Source organism: Petromyzon marinus, unplaced genomic scaffold (genome assembly GCF_048934315.1).
Source record: "Petromyzon marinus isolate PM22_M1 ecotype Great Lakes invasive population unplaced genomic scaffold, UKy_Petmar_22M1.pri1.0 PM_Scaffold_40, whole genome shotgun sequence".
In the NCBI taxonomy this organism is placed as follows: domain Eukaryota; kingdom Metazoa; phylum Chordata; class Hyperoartia; order Petromyzontiformes; family Petromyzontidae; genus Petromyzon; species Petromyzon marinus.
The window spans coordinates 137,501-155,054 of record NW_027423391.1 but is presented as its reverse complement, the minus strand read 5'-3'; the positions used below and the strand labels follow the sequence as shown (position 1 = coordinate 155,054).

The 17,554-nt window shown below is 52.9% G+C and overlaps 2 protein-coding genes across 2 annotated transcripts in view; both read left to right on the top strand.

Moving 5' to 3' along the window:
• LOC116938063 (MBT domain-containing protein 1-like) overlaps positions 1-17,554 on the top strand; it is a gene marked incomplete at its 3' end in the record, with an annotated part of 38,065 nt that overhangs the window by 20,439 nt on the left and 72 nt on the right. The window contains exons 7-10 of the mRNA XM_076064368.1: positions 7,368-7,485; positions 10,229-10,363; positions 14,214-14,302; positions 17,246-17,554. The exon at positions 17,246-17,554 is cut by the window's right edge and continues 72 nt beyond it. Coding sequence (XP_075920483.1) covers positions 7,368-7,485; positions 10,229-10,363; positions 14,214-14,302; positions 17,246-17,554 — 651 coding nt within the window. The remainder of the gene's footprint in view (positions 1-7,367; positions 7,486-10,228; positions 10,364-14,213; positions 14,303-17,245) is intronic.
• Positions 8,364-10,109, top strand: LOC142923307 (uncharacterized; the record flags this gene model as incomplete). Its single annotated transcript, XM_076064367.1, has 1 exon — positions 8,364-10,109. A coding segment is annotated over one exon (1,746 nt), but the record flags the coding sequence as incomplete, so codon positions are not given.

Below are 17,554 nucleotides of genomic sequence, written 5' to 3'. Positions count from 1 at the left end.
CTCACTGTGTGTGTCTCACTGTCTCACTGTGTGTGTCTCACTGTGTGTGTCTCACTGTGTGTGTCTCACTGTCTAACTGTCTCACTGTGTGTGTCTCACTGTGTGTGTCTCACTGTGTGTGTCTCACTGTCTCACTGTGTGTCTCACTGTGTGTCTCACTGTGTGTGTCTCACTGTGTGTGTCTCACTGTCTCACTGTGTGTGTCTCACTGTGTGTGTCTCACTGTGTGTGTCTCACTGTCTAACTGTCTCACTGTGTGTGTCTCACTGTCTCACTGTGTCTCACTGTGTGTGTCTCACTGTGTGTGTCTCACTGTGTGTCTCACTGTGTGTGTCACTGTCTCACTGTGTGTGTCTCACTGTGTGTGTCTCACTGTCTCACTGTGTGTGTCTCACTGTGTGTCTCACTGTGTGTGTCTCACTGTCTCACTGTGTGTGTCTCACTGTGTGTGTGTCTCACTGTCTCACTGTGTCTCACTGTGTGTGTCTCACTGTGTGTGTCTCCAGCTGGGTCTGTGTGCCGCCTTCTCTAGCGCCACGCTGGGTGTCACTGTGTGTGTCACTGTGTCACTGTGTGTGTCTCACTGTGTGTGTCTCACTGTGTGTGTCTCACTGTGTGTGTCTCACTGTCTCACTGTGTGTGTCTCACTGTCTCACTGTGTGTCTGTCTCACTATCTCACTGTCTCACTGTATCACTGTGTCTCACTGTGTGTGTCACTGTGTGTGTCTCACTGTGTGTGTCACTGTGTCACTGTGTGTGTCTCACTGTGTGTGTCTCACTGTCTCACTATCTCACTGTCTCACTGTGTCTCACTGTGTGTGTCTCACTGTGTGTGTCTCACTGTCTCACTGTGTGTGTCTCACTGTCTCACTGTGTGTGTCTCACTGTGTGTGTCTCACTGTGTGTGTCTCCAGCTGGGTCTGTGTGCCGCCTTCTCTAGCGCCACGCTGGGTGTCACTGTGTGTGTCACTGTGTGTGTCACTGTGTCACTGTGTGTGTCTCACTGTGTGTGTCTCACTGTCTCACTATCTCACTGTCTCACTGTGTCTCACTGTGTGTGTCACTGTGTGTGTCTCACTGTGTGTGTCACTGTGTCACTGTGTGTGTCTCACTGTGTGTGTCTCACTGTCTCACTATCTCACTGTCTCACTGTCTCACTGTGTGTGTCTCACTGTGTGTGTCTCACTGTGTGTGTCTCCAGCTGGGTCTGTGTGCCGCCTTCTCTAGCGCCACGCTGGGAGTCACTGTGTGTGTGTCACTGTGTCACTGTGTGTGTCACTGTCTCACTGTGTGTGTCTCACTGTGTGTGTGTCACTGTGTCACTGTGTGTGTCACTGTGTCACTGTGTGTGTCACTGTGTGTGTCTCACTGTGTGTGTCTCACTGTGTGTGTCTCACTGTCTAACTGTGTCACTGTGTGTGTCTCACTGTGTGTGTCTCACTGTCTCACTATCTCACTGTCTCACTGTGTCTCACTGTGTGTGTCTCACTGTGTGTGTGTCTCACTGTGTGTGTCTCACTGTGTGTGTCTCACTGTGTGTGTCTCACTGTGTGTGTCTCACTGTGTGTGTCTCACTGTGTGTGTCTCACTGTCTCACTGTGTGTGTCTCACTGTGTGTGTCTCACTGTGTGTGTCTCACTGTGTGTGTCTCACTGTCTCACTATCTCACTGTCTCACTGTCTCACTGTGTCTCACTGTGTGTGTCTCACTGTGTGTGTCTCCAGCTGGGTCTGTGTGCCGCCTTCTCTAGCGCCACGCTGGGTGTCACTGTGTGTGTCACTGTGTCACTGTGTGTGTCTCACTGTGTGTGTCTCACTGTCTAACTGTCTCACTGTGTGTGTCTCACTGTCTCACTGTGTCTCACTGTGTGTGTCTCACTGTGTGTGTCTCACTGTGTGTCTCACTGTGTGTGTCACTGTCTCACTGTGTGTGTCTCACTGTGTGTGTCTCACTGTCTCACTGTGTGTGTCTCACTGTGTGTCTCACTGTGTGTGTCTCACTGTCTCACTGTGTGTGTCTCACTGTGTGTGTGTCTCACTGTCTCACTGTCTCACTGTGTGTGTCTCACTGTGTGTGTCTCACTGTGTGTGTCTCCAGCTGGGTCTGTGTGCCGCCTTCTCTAGCGCCACGCTGGGTGTCACTGTGTGTGTCACTGTGTCACTGTGTGTGTCTCACTGTGTGTGTCTCACTGTGTGTGTCTCACTGTGTGTGTCTCACTGTCTCACTGTGTGTGTCTCACTGTCTCACTGTGTGTCTGTCTCACTATCTCACTGTCTCACTGTATCACTGTGTCTCACTGTGTGTGTCACTGTGTGTGTCTCACTGTGTGTGTCACTGTGTCACTGTGTGTGTCTCACTGTGTGTGTCTCACTGTCTCACTATCTCACTGTCTCACTGTGTCTCACTGTGTGTGTCTCACTGTGTGTGTCTCACTGTCTCACTGTGTGTGTCTCACTGTCTCACTGTGTGTGTCTCACTGTGTGTGTCTCACTGTGTGTGTCTCCAGCTGGGTCTGTGTGCCGCCTTCTCTAGCGCCACGCTGGGTGTCACTGTGTGTGTCACTGTGTGTGTCACTGTGTCACTGTGTGTGTCTCACTGTGTGTGTCTCACTGTCTCACTATCTCACTGTCTCACTGTGTCTCACTGTGTGTGTCACTGTGTGTGTCTCACTGTGTGTGTCACTGTGTCACTGTGTGTGTCTCACTGTGTGTGTCTCACTGTCTCACTATCTCACTGTCTCACTGTCTCACTGTGTGTGTCTCACTGTGTGTGTCTCACTGTGTGTGTCTCCAGCTGGGTCTGTGTGCCGCCTTCTCTAGCGCCACGCTGGGAGTCACTGTGTGTGTGTCACTGTGTCACTGTGTGTGTCACTGTCTCACTGTGTGTGTCTCACTGTGTGTGTGTCACTGTGTCACTGTGTGTGTCACTGTGTCACTGTGTGTGTCACTGTGTGTGTCTCACTGTGTGTGTCTCACTGTGTGTGTCTCACTGTCTAACTGTGTCACTGTGTGTGTCTCACTGTGTGTGTCTCACTGTCTCACTATCTCACTGTCTCACTGTGTCTCACTGTGTGTGTCTCACTGTGTGTGTGTCTCACTGTGTGTGTCTCACTGTGTGTGTCTCACTGTGTGTGTCTCACTGTGTGTGTCTCACTGTGTGTGTCTCACTGTGTGTGTCTCACTGTCTCACTGTGTGTGTCTCACTGTGTGTGTCTCACTGTGTGTGTCTCACTGTGTGTGTCTCACTGTCTCACTATCTCACTGTCTCACTGTCTCACTGTGTCTCACTGTGTGTGTCTCACTGTGTGTGTCTCCAGCTGGGTCTGTGTGCCGCCTTCTCTAGCGCCACGCTGGGTGTCACTGTGTGTGTCACTGTGTCACTGTGTGTGTCTCACTGTGTGTGTCTCACTGTCTCACTATCTCACTGTCTCACTGTGTCTCACTGTGTGTGTCACTGTGTGTGTCTCACTGTGTGTGTCACTGTGTCACTGTGTGTGTCTCACTGTGTGTGTCTCACTGTCTCACTATCTCACTGTCTCACTGTGTCTCACTGTGTGTGTCACTGTGTGTGTCTCACTGTGTGTGTCACTGTGTCACTGTGTGTGTCTCACTGTGTGTGTCTCTGTGTGTGTCTCACTGTGTGTGTCACTGTGTCACTGTGTGTGTCTCACTGTGTGTGTCTCACTGTCTCACTATCTCACTGTCTCACTGTGTCTCACTGTGTGTGTCACTGTGTGTGTCTCACTGTGTGTGTCACTGTGTCACTGTGTGTGTCTCACTGTGTCACTGTGTCACTGTGTGTGTCTCACTGTGTGTGTCTCACTATCTCACTGTCTCACTGTGTCTCACTGTGTGTGTCTCACTGTGTGTGTGTCTCCAGCTGGGTCTGTGTGCCGCCTTCTCTAGCGCCACGCTGGGTGTCACTGTGTGTGTCACTGTGTGTGTCTCACTGTGTGTGTCTCACTGTCTCACTATCTCACTGTCTCACTGTGTCTCACTGTGTGTGTCACTGTGTGTGTCTCACTGTGTGTGTCACTGTGTCACTGTGTGTGTCTCACTGTGTGTGTCTCACTGTCTCACTATCTCACTGTCTCACTGTGTGTGTCACTGTGTGTGTCTCACTGTGTGTGTCACTGTGTCACTGTGTGTGTCTCACTGTGTGTGTCTCTGTGTGTGTCTCACTGTGTGTGTCACTGTGTCACTGTGTGTGTCTCACTGTGTGTGTCTCACTGTCTCACTATCTCACTGTCTCACTGTCTCACTGTGTCTCACTGTGTGTGTCTCACTGTCTCACTATCTCACTGTCTCACTGTCTCACTGTGTCTCACTGTGTGTGTCTCACTGTGTGTGTCTCACTGTCTCACTGTGTGTGTCTCACTGTGTGTGTCTCCAGCTGGGTCTGTGTGCCGCCTTCTCTAGCGCCACGCTGGGTGTCACTGTGTGTGTCACTGTGTCACTGTGTGTGTCTCACTGTGTGTGTCTCACTGTCTCACTATCTCACTGTCTCACTGTGTCTCACTGTGTGTGTCTCACTGTGTGTGTCACTGTGTCACTGTGTGTGTCTCACTGTGTGTGTCTCACTGTCTCACTATCTCACTGTCTCACTGTGTCTCACTGTGTGTGTCTCACTGTGTGTGTCTCACTGTCTCACTATCTCACTGTCTCACTGTGTCTCACTGTGTGTGTCACTGTGTGTGTCACTGTGTCACTGTGTGTGTCTCACTGTGTGTGCCTCACTGTCTCACTATCTCACTGTCTCACTGTCTCACTGTGTCTCACTGTGTGTGTCTCACTGTGTGTGTCTCCAGCTGGGTCTGTGTGCCGCCTTCTCTAGCGCCACGCTGGGTGTCACTGTGTGTGTGTCACTGTGTGTGTCACTGTCTCACTGTGTGTGTCTCACTGTGTGTGTGTCACTGTGTCACTGTGTGTGTCACTGTGTCACTGTGTGTGTCACTGTGTCACTGTGTGTGTCACTGTGTCACTGTGTGTGTCACTGTGTGTGTCTCACTGTGTGTGTCTCACTGTCTCACTATCTCACTGTCTCACTGTGTCTCACTGTGTGTGTCACTGTGTGTGTCACTGTGTCACTGTGTGTGTCTCACTGTGTGTGTCTCACTGTCTCACTATCTCACTGTCTCACTGTGTCTCACTGTGTGTGTCTCACTGTGTGTGTCTCACTGTGTGTGTCACTGTGTCACTGTGTGTGTCTCACTGTGTGTGTCTCACTGTCTCACTATCTCACTGTCTCACTGTGTCTCACTGTGTGTGTCACTGTGTGTGTCTCACTGTGTGTGTCACTGTGTCACTGTGTGTGTCTCACTGTGTGTGTCTCACTGTCTCACTATCTCACTGTCTCACTGTGTCTCACTGTCTCACTGTGTCTCACTGTGTGTGTCTCACTGTGTGTGTCACTGTGTCACTGTGTGTGTCTCACTGTGTGTGTCTCACTGTCTCACTATCTCACTGTCTCACTGTCTCACTGTGTCTCACTGTGTGTGTCACTGTGTGTGTCTCACTGTGTGTGTCTCCAGCTGGGTCTGTGTGCCGCCTTCTCTAGCGCCACGCTGGGTGTCACTGTGTGTGTCACTGTGTCACTGTGTGTGTCTCACTGTGTGTGTCTCACTGTGTGTGTCTCACTGTCTCACTGTGTGTGTCTCACTGTGTGTGTCTCACTGTCTCACTATCTCACTGTCTCACTGTGTCTCACTGTGTGTGTCTCACTGTGTGTGTCTCACTGTCTCACTATCTCACTGTCTCACTGTCTCACTGTGTCTCACTGTGTGTGTCTCACTGTGTGTGTCTCACTGTGTGTGTCTCCAGCTGGGTCTGTGTGCCGCCTTCTCTAGCGCCACGCTGGGTGTCACTGTGTGTGTCACTGTGTCACTGTGTGTGTCTCACTGTGTGTGTCTCACTGTCTCACTATCTCACTGTCTCACTGTGTGTGTCACTGTGTGTGTCACTGTGTCACTGTGTGTGTCTCACTGTGTGTGTCTCACTGTCTCACTATCTCACTGTCTCACTGTGTGTGTCACTGTGTGTGTCACTGTGTGTGTCACTTTGTGTGTCACTGTGTCACTGTGTGTGTCTCACTGTGTGTGTCTCACTGTGTGTGTCACTGTGTCACTGTGTGTGTCTCACTGTGTGTGTCTCACTGAATCACTATCTCACTGTCTCACTGTGTCTCACTGTGTGTGTCACTGTGTGTGTCTCACTGTGTGTGTCACTGTGTCACTGTGTGTGTCTCACTGTGTGTGTCTCACTGTCTCACTATCTCACTGTCTCACTGTGTCTCACTGTGTGTGTCACTGTGTGTGTCACTGTGTCACTGTGTCACTGTGTGTGTCTCACTGTGTGTGTCTCACTGTCTCACTATCTCACTGTCTCACTGTCTCACTGTGTCTCACTGTGTGTGTCTCACTGTGTGTGTCTCACTGTGTGTGTCTCACTGTGTGTGTCTCACTGTGTGTGTCACTGTGTGTGTCTCACTGTGTGTGTCTCACTGTCTCACTATCTCACTGTCTCACTGTCTCACTGTGTCTCACTGTGTGTGTCTCACTGTGTGTGTCTCACTGTGTGTGTCTCACTGTGTGTGTCACTGTGTGTGTCTCACTGTGTGTGTCTCACTGTCTCACTATCTCACTGTCTCACTGTGTCTCACTGTGTGTGTCTCACTGTGTGTGTCTCACTGTGTGTGTCTCACTGTCTCACTATCTCACTGTCTCACTGTCTCACTGTGTCTCACTGTGTGTGTCTCACTGTGTGTGTCTCCAGCTGGGTCTGTGTGCCGCCTTCTCTAGCGCCACGCTGGGTGTCACTGTGTGTGTCACTGTGTCACTGTGTGTGTCTCACTGTGTGTGTCTCACTGTCTCACTATCTCACTGTCTCACTGTGTGTGTCACTGTGTGTGTCACTGTGTCACTGTGTGTGTCTCACTGTGTGTGTCTCACTGTCTCACTATCTCACTGTCTCACTGTGTCTCACTGTGTGTGTCTCACTGTGTGTGTCTCACTGTCTCACTATCTCACTGTCTCACTGTGTCTCACTGTGTGTGTCACTGTGTGTGTCTCACTGTGTGTGTCTCACTGTCTCACTGTGTGTGTGTCTCACTGTCTCACTGTGTGTGTCTCACTGTGTGTGTCTCACTGTGTGTGTCTCCAGCTGGGTCTGTGTGCCGCCTTCTCTAGCGCCACGCTGGGTGTCACTGTGTGTGTCTCACTGTGTCACTGTGTGTGTCTCACTGTGTGTGTGTCTCACTGTGTGTGTCTCACTGTGTGTGTCTCACTGTGTGTGTCTCACTGTGTGTGTCTCACTGTGTGTGTCTCACTGTGTGTGTCTCACTGTGTGTGTCTCACTGTGTGTGTCTCCAGCTGGGTCTGTGTGCCGCCTTCTCTAGCGCCACGCTGGGTGTCAAGTTGGAGGTCCTCAGCACCGACTGCAGCCTCCCCAGCAAAGTCTTTTGGGTTGCAACCATCATCAGGATCGCCGGTACCACCACCACTACCTACAGTACCACTACCACTACCTACAGTACCACCACTACCACCAGTACCACTACCTCTAGTACCACCACCACTACCACCAGTACCACCACCACTACCTACAGTACCACCACCACTACCTACAGTACCACCACTACCACTACCTCCAGTACCACCACCACTACCTACAGTACCACCACTACCACCAGTACCACTACCACTACCTACAGTACCACCAGTACCTACAGTACCTCTAGTACCACTACCACCACTACCTACAGTACCACCACCACTACCTACAGTACCACCACCACTACCTACAGTACCACCACCACTACCTACAGTACCACCACTACCACTATCTCCAGTACCACCACCACTACCTACAGTACCACCACCACTACCTACAGTACCACCAGTACCTACAGTACCACCAGTACCTACAGTACCTCTAGTACCACTACCACCACTACCTCTAGTACCACCACCACTACCACCAGTACCACCACCACTACCTACAGTACCACCACTACCTACAGTACCACCAGTACCTACAGTACCTCTAGTACCACTACCACCACTACCTACAGTACCACCACCACTACCTACAGTACCACCAGTACCACCACCACTACCTACAGTACCACCACCACTATCTACAGTACCACCACCACTACCTACAGTACCACCACCACTACCTACAGTACCACCACTACCACTACCTCCAGTACCACCACCACTACCTACAGTACCACCACCACTACCTACAGTACCACCACCACTACCTACAGTACCACTACCACTACCTACAGTACCACCACCACTACCTACAGTACCACTACCACTACCTACAGTACCACCACCACTACCTACAGTACCACTACCACTACCTACAGTACCACCACCACTACCTACAGTACCACCACCGCTACCACCAGTACCACCACCACTACCTACAGTACCACCACCACTACCTCCACTACCACCACCACTACCTACAGTACCACCACCACTACCACCAGTACCACCACCACTACCTACAGTACCACCACCACTACCTACAGTACCACCACTACCACCAGTACCACTACCTCTAGTACCACCACCAGTACCTCTAGTACCTCCAGTACCACTACCACTACCTCTAGTACCACCACCACTACCTACAGTACCACTACCACTACCTACAGTACCTCTAGTACCACTACCTCCAGTACCACCACCAGTACCACCAGTACCACCACCAGTACCTCTAGTACCTCTAGTACCTCCTTCACTACCACCAGTACCACCAGCACTACCTCCAGTACCACCACTACCTTCACTACCACCACTACCACCACCACTACCTCCAGTACCACCACTACCTCCAGTACCACCACCACTACCTCCAGCACCACCAGTACCTTCACTACCACCAGTACCTCTAGTACCTCCAGTACCACCACTACCTTCACTACCACCAGTACCTCCAGTACCACCACTACCTTCACTACCATCAGTACCTCCAGTACCACCACTACCTTCACTACCACCAGTACCTCCAGTACCACCACTACCTTCACTACCACCAGTACCTCCAGTACCACCACTACCTTCACTACCATCAGTACCACCACCAGTACCTCTAGTACCTCCAGTACCACCACCACTACCTCCAGTACCACCACTACCTCCAGTACCACCACCACTACCTCCAGTACCACCACTACCTTCACTACCATCAGTACCACCACCAGTACCTCTAGTACCTCCAATACCACCACCACTACCTCCAGTACCACCACCACTACCTCCAGTACCACCACTACCTTCACTACCACCAGTACCACCACCACTACCTCCAGTACCACTACCTACAGTACCTCTAGTACCACTACCACCACTACCTCCGGTACCACCAGTACCACCACCAGTACCACCACCAGTACCACCAGTACCACCACCAGTACCTCTAGTACCTCCTTCACTACCACCAGTACCACCACTACCACCACTACCTTCACTACCACCACTACCACCAGTACCACCACCACTACCTCCAGTACCACCACCAGTACCTCTAGTACCTCCAGTACCACCACTACCTTAACTACCACCAGTACCTCTAGTACCTCTAGTACCTCCAGTACCACCACCACTACCTCCAGTACCACCACTACCTCCAGTACCTCCACCACTACCTGCAGTACCACCACCACTACCTCCACTACCACCAGTACCTCCAGTACCACTACCACCACCACTATTTCCACTACCACCACCACTACCTCCAGTACCACCACCACTACCACTACCTCCAGTACCACCACCAGTACCTCTAGTACCTCCAGTACCACTACCACCACCAGTACCTCCAGTACCACCACCAGTACCACCAGTACCACCACTACTACCTCCAGTACCACCACCACTACCACCACTACCACCACTACCTTCACTACCACCAGTACCACCACCAGTACCTCTAGTACCTCCAGTACCACCACCACTACCACCACTACCACCACTACCACCACTACCTTCACTACCACCAGTACCACCACCAGTACCTCTAGTACCTCCAGTACCACCACCACTACCACCACCACCACAACCACCACCACTACCACCACCATCATCAGTGTGAGTCTATGGGCATCATCAGAATCTGACTTCTCTCCCCACCATCTCCCCCCCCCCACCACCCCCCCACCACCCCCCCCACCACCACCCCCCCACCATCTCCCCCCACCACCCCCCCACCTCAGGCCTGCGTGCGCTGCTTCGCTACGAGGGCTTTGGGGAGGACTCTTCCTGTGACTTCTGGTGCAACCTGTGCACGCTGGACGTGCATCCCATCGGCTGGTGTGCTGCCCTGGGCAAGCCCCTCATACCACCACACAGTGAGTCACAACACCAACACCACCATCATCATCACAACCATCACCATCATCACCACATCACCATCGTCACGCTGGACGTGCATCCCATCGGCTGGTGTGCAGCCCTGGGCAAGCCCCTCATACCACCACACAGTGAGTCACAACACCAACACCACCATCATCATCACAACCATCACCATCATCACATCATCACCATCGTCACGCTGGACGTGCATCCCATCGGCTGGTGTGCAGCCCTGGGCAAGCCCCTCATACCACCACACAGTGAGTCACAACACCAACACCAACAGCATCACCATCACAACCATCACCATCACATCATCACCACATCACCATCGTCACGCTGGACGTGCATCCCATCGGCTGGTGTGCTGCCCTGGGCAAGCCCCTCATACCACCACACAGTGAGTCACAACACCAACACCAACAGCATCACAACCATCACCATCATCACATCATCACAACCATCACCATCATCACCACATCACCATCACATCACCATCGTCACGCTGGACGTGCATCCCATCGGCTGGTGTGCTGCCCTGGGCAAGCCCCTCATACCACCACACAGTGAGTCACAACACCACCACCACCATCATCATCACAACCATCACCATCATCACATCATCACCATCGTCACGCTGGACGTGCATCCCATCGGCTGGTGTGCTGCCCTGGGCAAGCCCCTCATACCACCACACAGTGAGTCACAACACCACCACCAACATCACAACACCATCACAACCATCACCATCATCACCACATCACCATCACAACCATCACCATCATCAACATCACATCACCACATCACCATCGTCACGCTGGACGTGCATCCCATCGGCTGGTGTGCTGCCCTGGGCAAGCCGCTCATACCACCACACAGTGAGTCACAACACCACCAGCAGCATCACAACACCATCACATCACCATCATCACATCACCATCGTCACGCTGGACGTGCATCCCATCGGCTGGTGTGCTGCCCTGGGCAAGCCCCTCATACCACCACACAGTGAGTCACAACACCGTCATCACATCACCATCACATCACCATCACAACCATCACCATCATCACCACATCACCATCACAACCATCACAACCATCACCATCATCACCACATCACCATCACCACATCACCATCACAACCATCACCATCATCACCACATCACCATCACAACCATCACAACCATCACCATCATCACCACATCACCATCACCACATCACCATCACAACCATCACAACCATCACCATCATCACCACATCACCATCACCACATCACCATCATCACCACATCACCATCGTCACGCTGGACGTGCATCCCATCGGCTGGTGTGCTGCCCTGGGCAAGCCCCTCATACCACCACACAGTGAGTCACAACACCGTCATCATCATCACAACCATCACCACATCACCATCACAACCATCATCACCACATCACCATCACAACCACCACCACATCACCATCACTACATCACCATCACATCACCACATCACCATCATCACCACATCACCATCGTCACGCTGGACGTGCATCCCATCGGCTGGTGTGCAGCCCTGGGCAAGCCCCTCATACCACCACACAGTGAGTCACAACACCACCAGCATCACATCACCATCACATCACCATCACAACCATCATCACCACATCACCATCACAACCATCAACATCACATCACATCATCACCATCACATCACCATCGTCACGCTGGACGTGCATCCCATCGGCTGGTGTGCAGCCCTGGGCAAGCCCCTCATACCACCACACAGTGAGTCACAACACCACCACCAACATCATCATCACAACCATCACCATCATCACCATCATCACAACCATCACCATCATCATCACATCACCATCACATCACCATCACAACCATCAACATCACATCACATCATCACCATCACATCACCATCGTCACGCTGGACGTGCATCCCATCGGCTGGTGTGCAGCCCTGGGCAAGCCCCTCATACCACCACACAGTGAGTCACAACACCACCAGCATCACATCACCATCACAACCATCATCACATCATCACCATCACATCACCATCGTCACGCTGGACGTGCATCCCATCGGCTGGTGTGCAGCCCTGGGCAAGCCCCTCATACCACCACACAGTGAGTCACAACACCACCAGCATCACATCACCATCACAACCATCATCACATCATCACCATCACATCACCATCGTCACGCTGGACGTGCATCCCATCGGCTGGTGTGCAGCCCTGGGCAAGCCCCTCATACCACCACACAGTGAGTCACAACACCACCAGCATCACATCACCATCACAACCATCATCACATCATCACCATCACATCACCATCGTCACGCTGGACGTGCATCCCATCGGCTGGTGTGCAGCCCTGGGCAAGCCCCTCATACCACCACACAGTGAGTCACAACACCACCAGCATCACATCACCATCACAACCATCACCATCACATCACCACATCACCACCACATCATCACCACATCACCATCACAACCATCACTACATCACCACATCACCATCGTCACGCTGGACGTGCATCCCATCGGCTGGTGTGCAGCCCTGGGCAAGCCCCTCATACCACCACACAGTGAGTCACAACACCGTCATCATCATCACAACCATCACCATCATCACCACATCACCATCACAACCATCACAACCATCACATCACCATCACAACCATCACCACATCACCATCACAACCACCACCACATCACCATCACAACCATCATCACCACATCACCATCACAACCATCACATCACCATCACAACCATAACCATCATCACCACATCATCATCACAACCATCACCATCATCAACATCACATCACCACATCACCATCACATCACCATCGTCACGCTGGACGTGCATCCCATCGGCTGGTGTGCAGCCCTGGGCAAGCCGCTCATACCACCACACAGTGAGTCACAACACCGTCACCATCATCACCATCACAACCATCACCATCATCACATCATCATCACAACCATCATCACCATCACCATCATCACAACCATCATCACCATCATCACCACATCACCACATCACTATCACAACCATCACATCACCATCACAACCATCACCATCATTACCACATCGCCATCATCCTCACATCACCGTGTCTCTGTGTCTCCGTATCTCTGTGTCCCCGTGTCTCTGTGTCTCTGTCCCCGTGTCTCTGTGTCTCTGTGTCTCTGTCCCCGTGTCTCTGTCCCCGTGTCTCTGTGTCTCTGTCCCCATGTCCCCGTGTCTCCGTATCTCTGTGTCCCCGTGTCTCTGTGTCTCTGTCCCCGTGTCTCTGTGTCTCTGTGTCTGTGTCTCTGTATATCTGTGTCTCTGTGTCTCTGTCCCCGTGTCTCTGTGTCCCCGTGTCTCTGTGTCTCTGTGTCTGTCCCCGTGTCTCTGTGTCTGTGTCTCTGTATATCTGTGTCTCTGTGTCTCTGTCCCCGTGTCTCTGTGTCCCCGTGTCTCTGTATCTCTGTCCCCGTGTCTCTGTGTCTCTGTGTCTGTGTCTCTGTATGTCTGTGTCTCTGTGTCTGTGTCTCTGTGTCCCTGTGTCTCTGTGTTTCTGTGTCTGTGTCTCCGTATATCTGTGTCTCTGTGTCTCTGTCCCCGTGTCTCTGTCCCCGTGTCTGTGTCTCTGTCTCCGTGTCTCTGTATATCTGTGTCTCTGTGTCTCTGTCCCCGTGTCTCTGTGTCTCTCCCCATGTCCCCGTGTCTCTGTGTCTCTGTCTCTGTCCCCGTGTCTCTGTGTCTCTGTCTCCGTGTCCCCGTGTCTCTGTGTCTCTCCCCATGTCCCCGTGTCTCTGTGTCTGTGTCTCCGTGTCCCCGTGTCTCTGTGTCTGCAGCCATTCAACAGAAGACGGTGAACTGGAGAGGCTTCCTGGTGAAGGCTCTCACGGGGGCCTCCACACTCACAGCGGACTTCCACACACAGGTCAGTCTACCAGCTAGTCCACCACCTAGTCCACCACCTAGTCCACCATCTAGTCCACCACCACCACCTAGTCCACCATCTAGTCCACCACCTAGTCCACCACCACCACCTAGTCCACCACCTAGTCCACCACCACCTAGTCTACCACCACCTAGTCCACCACCTAGTCCACCATCTAGTCTACCAGCTAGTCCACCACCTAGTCCACCATCTCATAGTCCACCAGCTAGTCCACCATCTCATAGTCCACCACCTAGTCCACCACCTAGTCTACCAGCTAGTCCACCACCTAGTCCACCACCACCTAGTCTACCACCACCTAGTCCACCACCTAGTCCACCACCTAGTCCACCACGTAGTCCACCACCTAGTCCACCACCTAGTCCACCACCACCACCTAGTCCACCACCACCTAGTCCACCACCACCTAGTCCACCACCTAGTCCACCACCTAGTCCACCACCTAGTCTACCAGCTAGTCCACCACCTAGTCCACCACCACCTAGTCTACCACCATCTAGTCCACCACCTAGTCCACCACCTAGTCTACCAGCTAGTCCACCACCTAGTCCACCACCACCTAGTCTACCACCATCTAGTCCACCACCTAGTCCACCATCTCATAGTCCACCACCTAGTCCACCACCACCTAGTCCACCACCTAGTCCACCACCTAGTCCACCATCTAGTCCACCACCACCTAGTCCACCACCTAGTCCACCACCTAGTCCACCACCTAGTCAACCACCTAGTCCACCACCTAGTCCACCACCACCACCTAGTCCACCATCTCCTAGTCCACCACCTAGTCCACCACCTAGTCCACCACCACCACCTAGTCCACCACCACCACCTAGTCCACCACCACCTAGTCCACCACCTAGTCCACCACCACCACCTAGTCCACCATCTCCTAGTCCACCACCTAGTCCACCATCTTCTAGTCCACCACCACCTAGTCCACCACCACCTAGTCCACCACCTAGTCAACCACCTAGTCCACCACCACCATCTCCTAGTCCACCATCTCCTAGTCCACCACTTAGTCCACCATCTCCTAGTCCACCACCACCATCTCCTAGTCCACCACCTAGTCCACCATCTCCTAGTCCACCACCTAGTCCACCATCTCCTAGTCCACCACCATCTAGTCCACCACCTAGTCCACCATCTCTTAGTCCACCACCTAGTCCACCATCTAGTCCACCACCACCTAGTCCACCACCTAGTCTACCACCTAGTCCACCATCTCCTAGTCCACCACCATCTCCTAGTCCACCATCTCCTAGTCCACCACCTAGTCCACCATCTCCTAGTCCACCACCACCATCTCCTAGTCCACCATCTCCTAGTCCACCACCTAGTCCACCATCTCCTAGTCCACCACCACCATCTAGTCCACCACCTAGTCCACCACCTAGTCCACCATCTATTAGTCCACCATCTAGTCCACCACTCCTAGTCCACCACCTAGTCCACCACCTAGTCCACCATCTCCTAGTCCACGTCCACCATCTCCTAGTCCACCACCTAGTCCACCACCACCTCGAGTGACTGAGTGACTGTGTGAGTGACTGTGTGAGTGACTGTGTGAGTGAGTGACTGTGTGAGTGACTGTGTGAGTGTCTGTGTGAGTGGCTGTGTGAGTGACTGTGTGAGTGACTGTGTGAGTGACTGTGAGTGACTGTGTGAGTGTCTGTGTGTGTGTCTGTGTGAGTGTCTGTGTGAGTGGCTGAGTGAGTGTCTGTGTGAGTGACTGTGTGAGTGTCTGAGTGGGTGACTGTGTGAGTGACTGTGTGAGTGCCTGTGAGTGACTGTGTGAGTGTCTGTGTGTGTGTCTGTGTGAGTGTCTGTGTGAGTGACTGAGTGAGTGACCGAGTGAGTGACCGTGTGAGTGACCGTGTGAGTGTCTGTGTGAGTGGCTGAGTGAGTGTCTGTGTGAGTGACTGTGTGAGTGACTGTGTGAGTGTCTATGTGAGTGACTGTGTGAGTAACTGTGTGAGTGACTGTGTGACTGAGTGAGTGTCTGAGTGAGTGTCTGAGTGAGTGACTGTGTGAGTGACTGTGTGAGTGACTGTGTGAGTGTCTGTGTGAGTGGCTGAGTGAGTGGCTGAGTGAGTGGCTGAGTGAGTGGCTGAGTGAGTGACTGTGTGAGTGACTGAGTGAGTGACCGAGTGAGTGACCGAGTGAGTGTCTGTGTGAGTGAGTGTCTGTCTGAGTGTCTAACTGAGTGTCTGTGTGTGTGTCTGTGTGAGTGAGTGTCTGTGTGAGTGTGTGTGTGAGTGTCTGTGTGAGTGTGTGTGAGTGTCTGTGTGAGTGTGTGTGAGTGTCTGTGTGAGTGTGAGTGTCTGTGTGTCTGACTGAGTGTCTGTCTGAGTGTCTGTCTGAGTGTCTAACTGAGAGTGTCTAACTGAGTGTGTCTAACTGAGAGTGTCTAAGCGCTGTGCCTGCCCGTCCAGGTGCTCTCCGCCATGCGTGTCTCTGTTTAAGTGTCTGTGTGAGTGTCTGTGTGAGTGAGTGAGTGTCTGTGTGAGTGAGTGTCTGTGTGAGTGAGTGTCTGTGTGAGTGTGTGAGTGTCTGTGTGTCTAACTGAGTGTCTAACTGAGTGTCTAACTGAGTGTCTAACAGAGTGTCTAACTGAGTGTCTAACTGAGTGTCTGTGTGTCTAACTGAGTGTCCGCGTGCCTGCCCGTCCAGGTGCTCTCCGCCATGCGTGTCTCTGTTTAACTGAGTGTCTGTGTGTGTGTGTGTCTGTCTGAGTGTCTAACTGAGTGTCTAACTGAGTGTCTAACTGAGTGTCTGCTGTGCCTGCCCGTCCAGGTGCTCTCCGCCATGCGTGTCTCTGTTTAACTGAGTGTCTGTGTGTGTGTGTGTCTGTCTGAGTGTCTAACTGAGTGTCTAACTGAGTGTCTAACTGAGTGTCTGCTGTGCCTGCCCGTCCAGGTGCTCTCCGCCATGCGTGTCTCTGCCCGTGTGGGCTCGGCTCTCGAGGTGGTCGACAAGTCCCGGGTGTCGCGGATGCGCCGTGCGGTCATCCAGAAGATCGTGGGCGGCCGCTTGCTCCTGCGCTACTGCAGCCTCTCACAGCCGCCGGTCGCCACGGCAACGGCGGCCGCCGTCGCCGCGGCGACGTCGCCCCGGCAACGCCGGTGCCCGGCCGCGGCCGCCCCGGCTAAGGGGCCGGCCGCGAGCGGCAAGGCCGGCGCCGGAGAACGGCGGAGGAGGCAGCAGAGGACGCGGCGACGGTGCGGT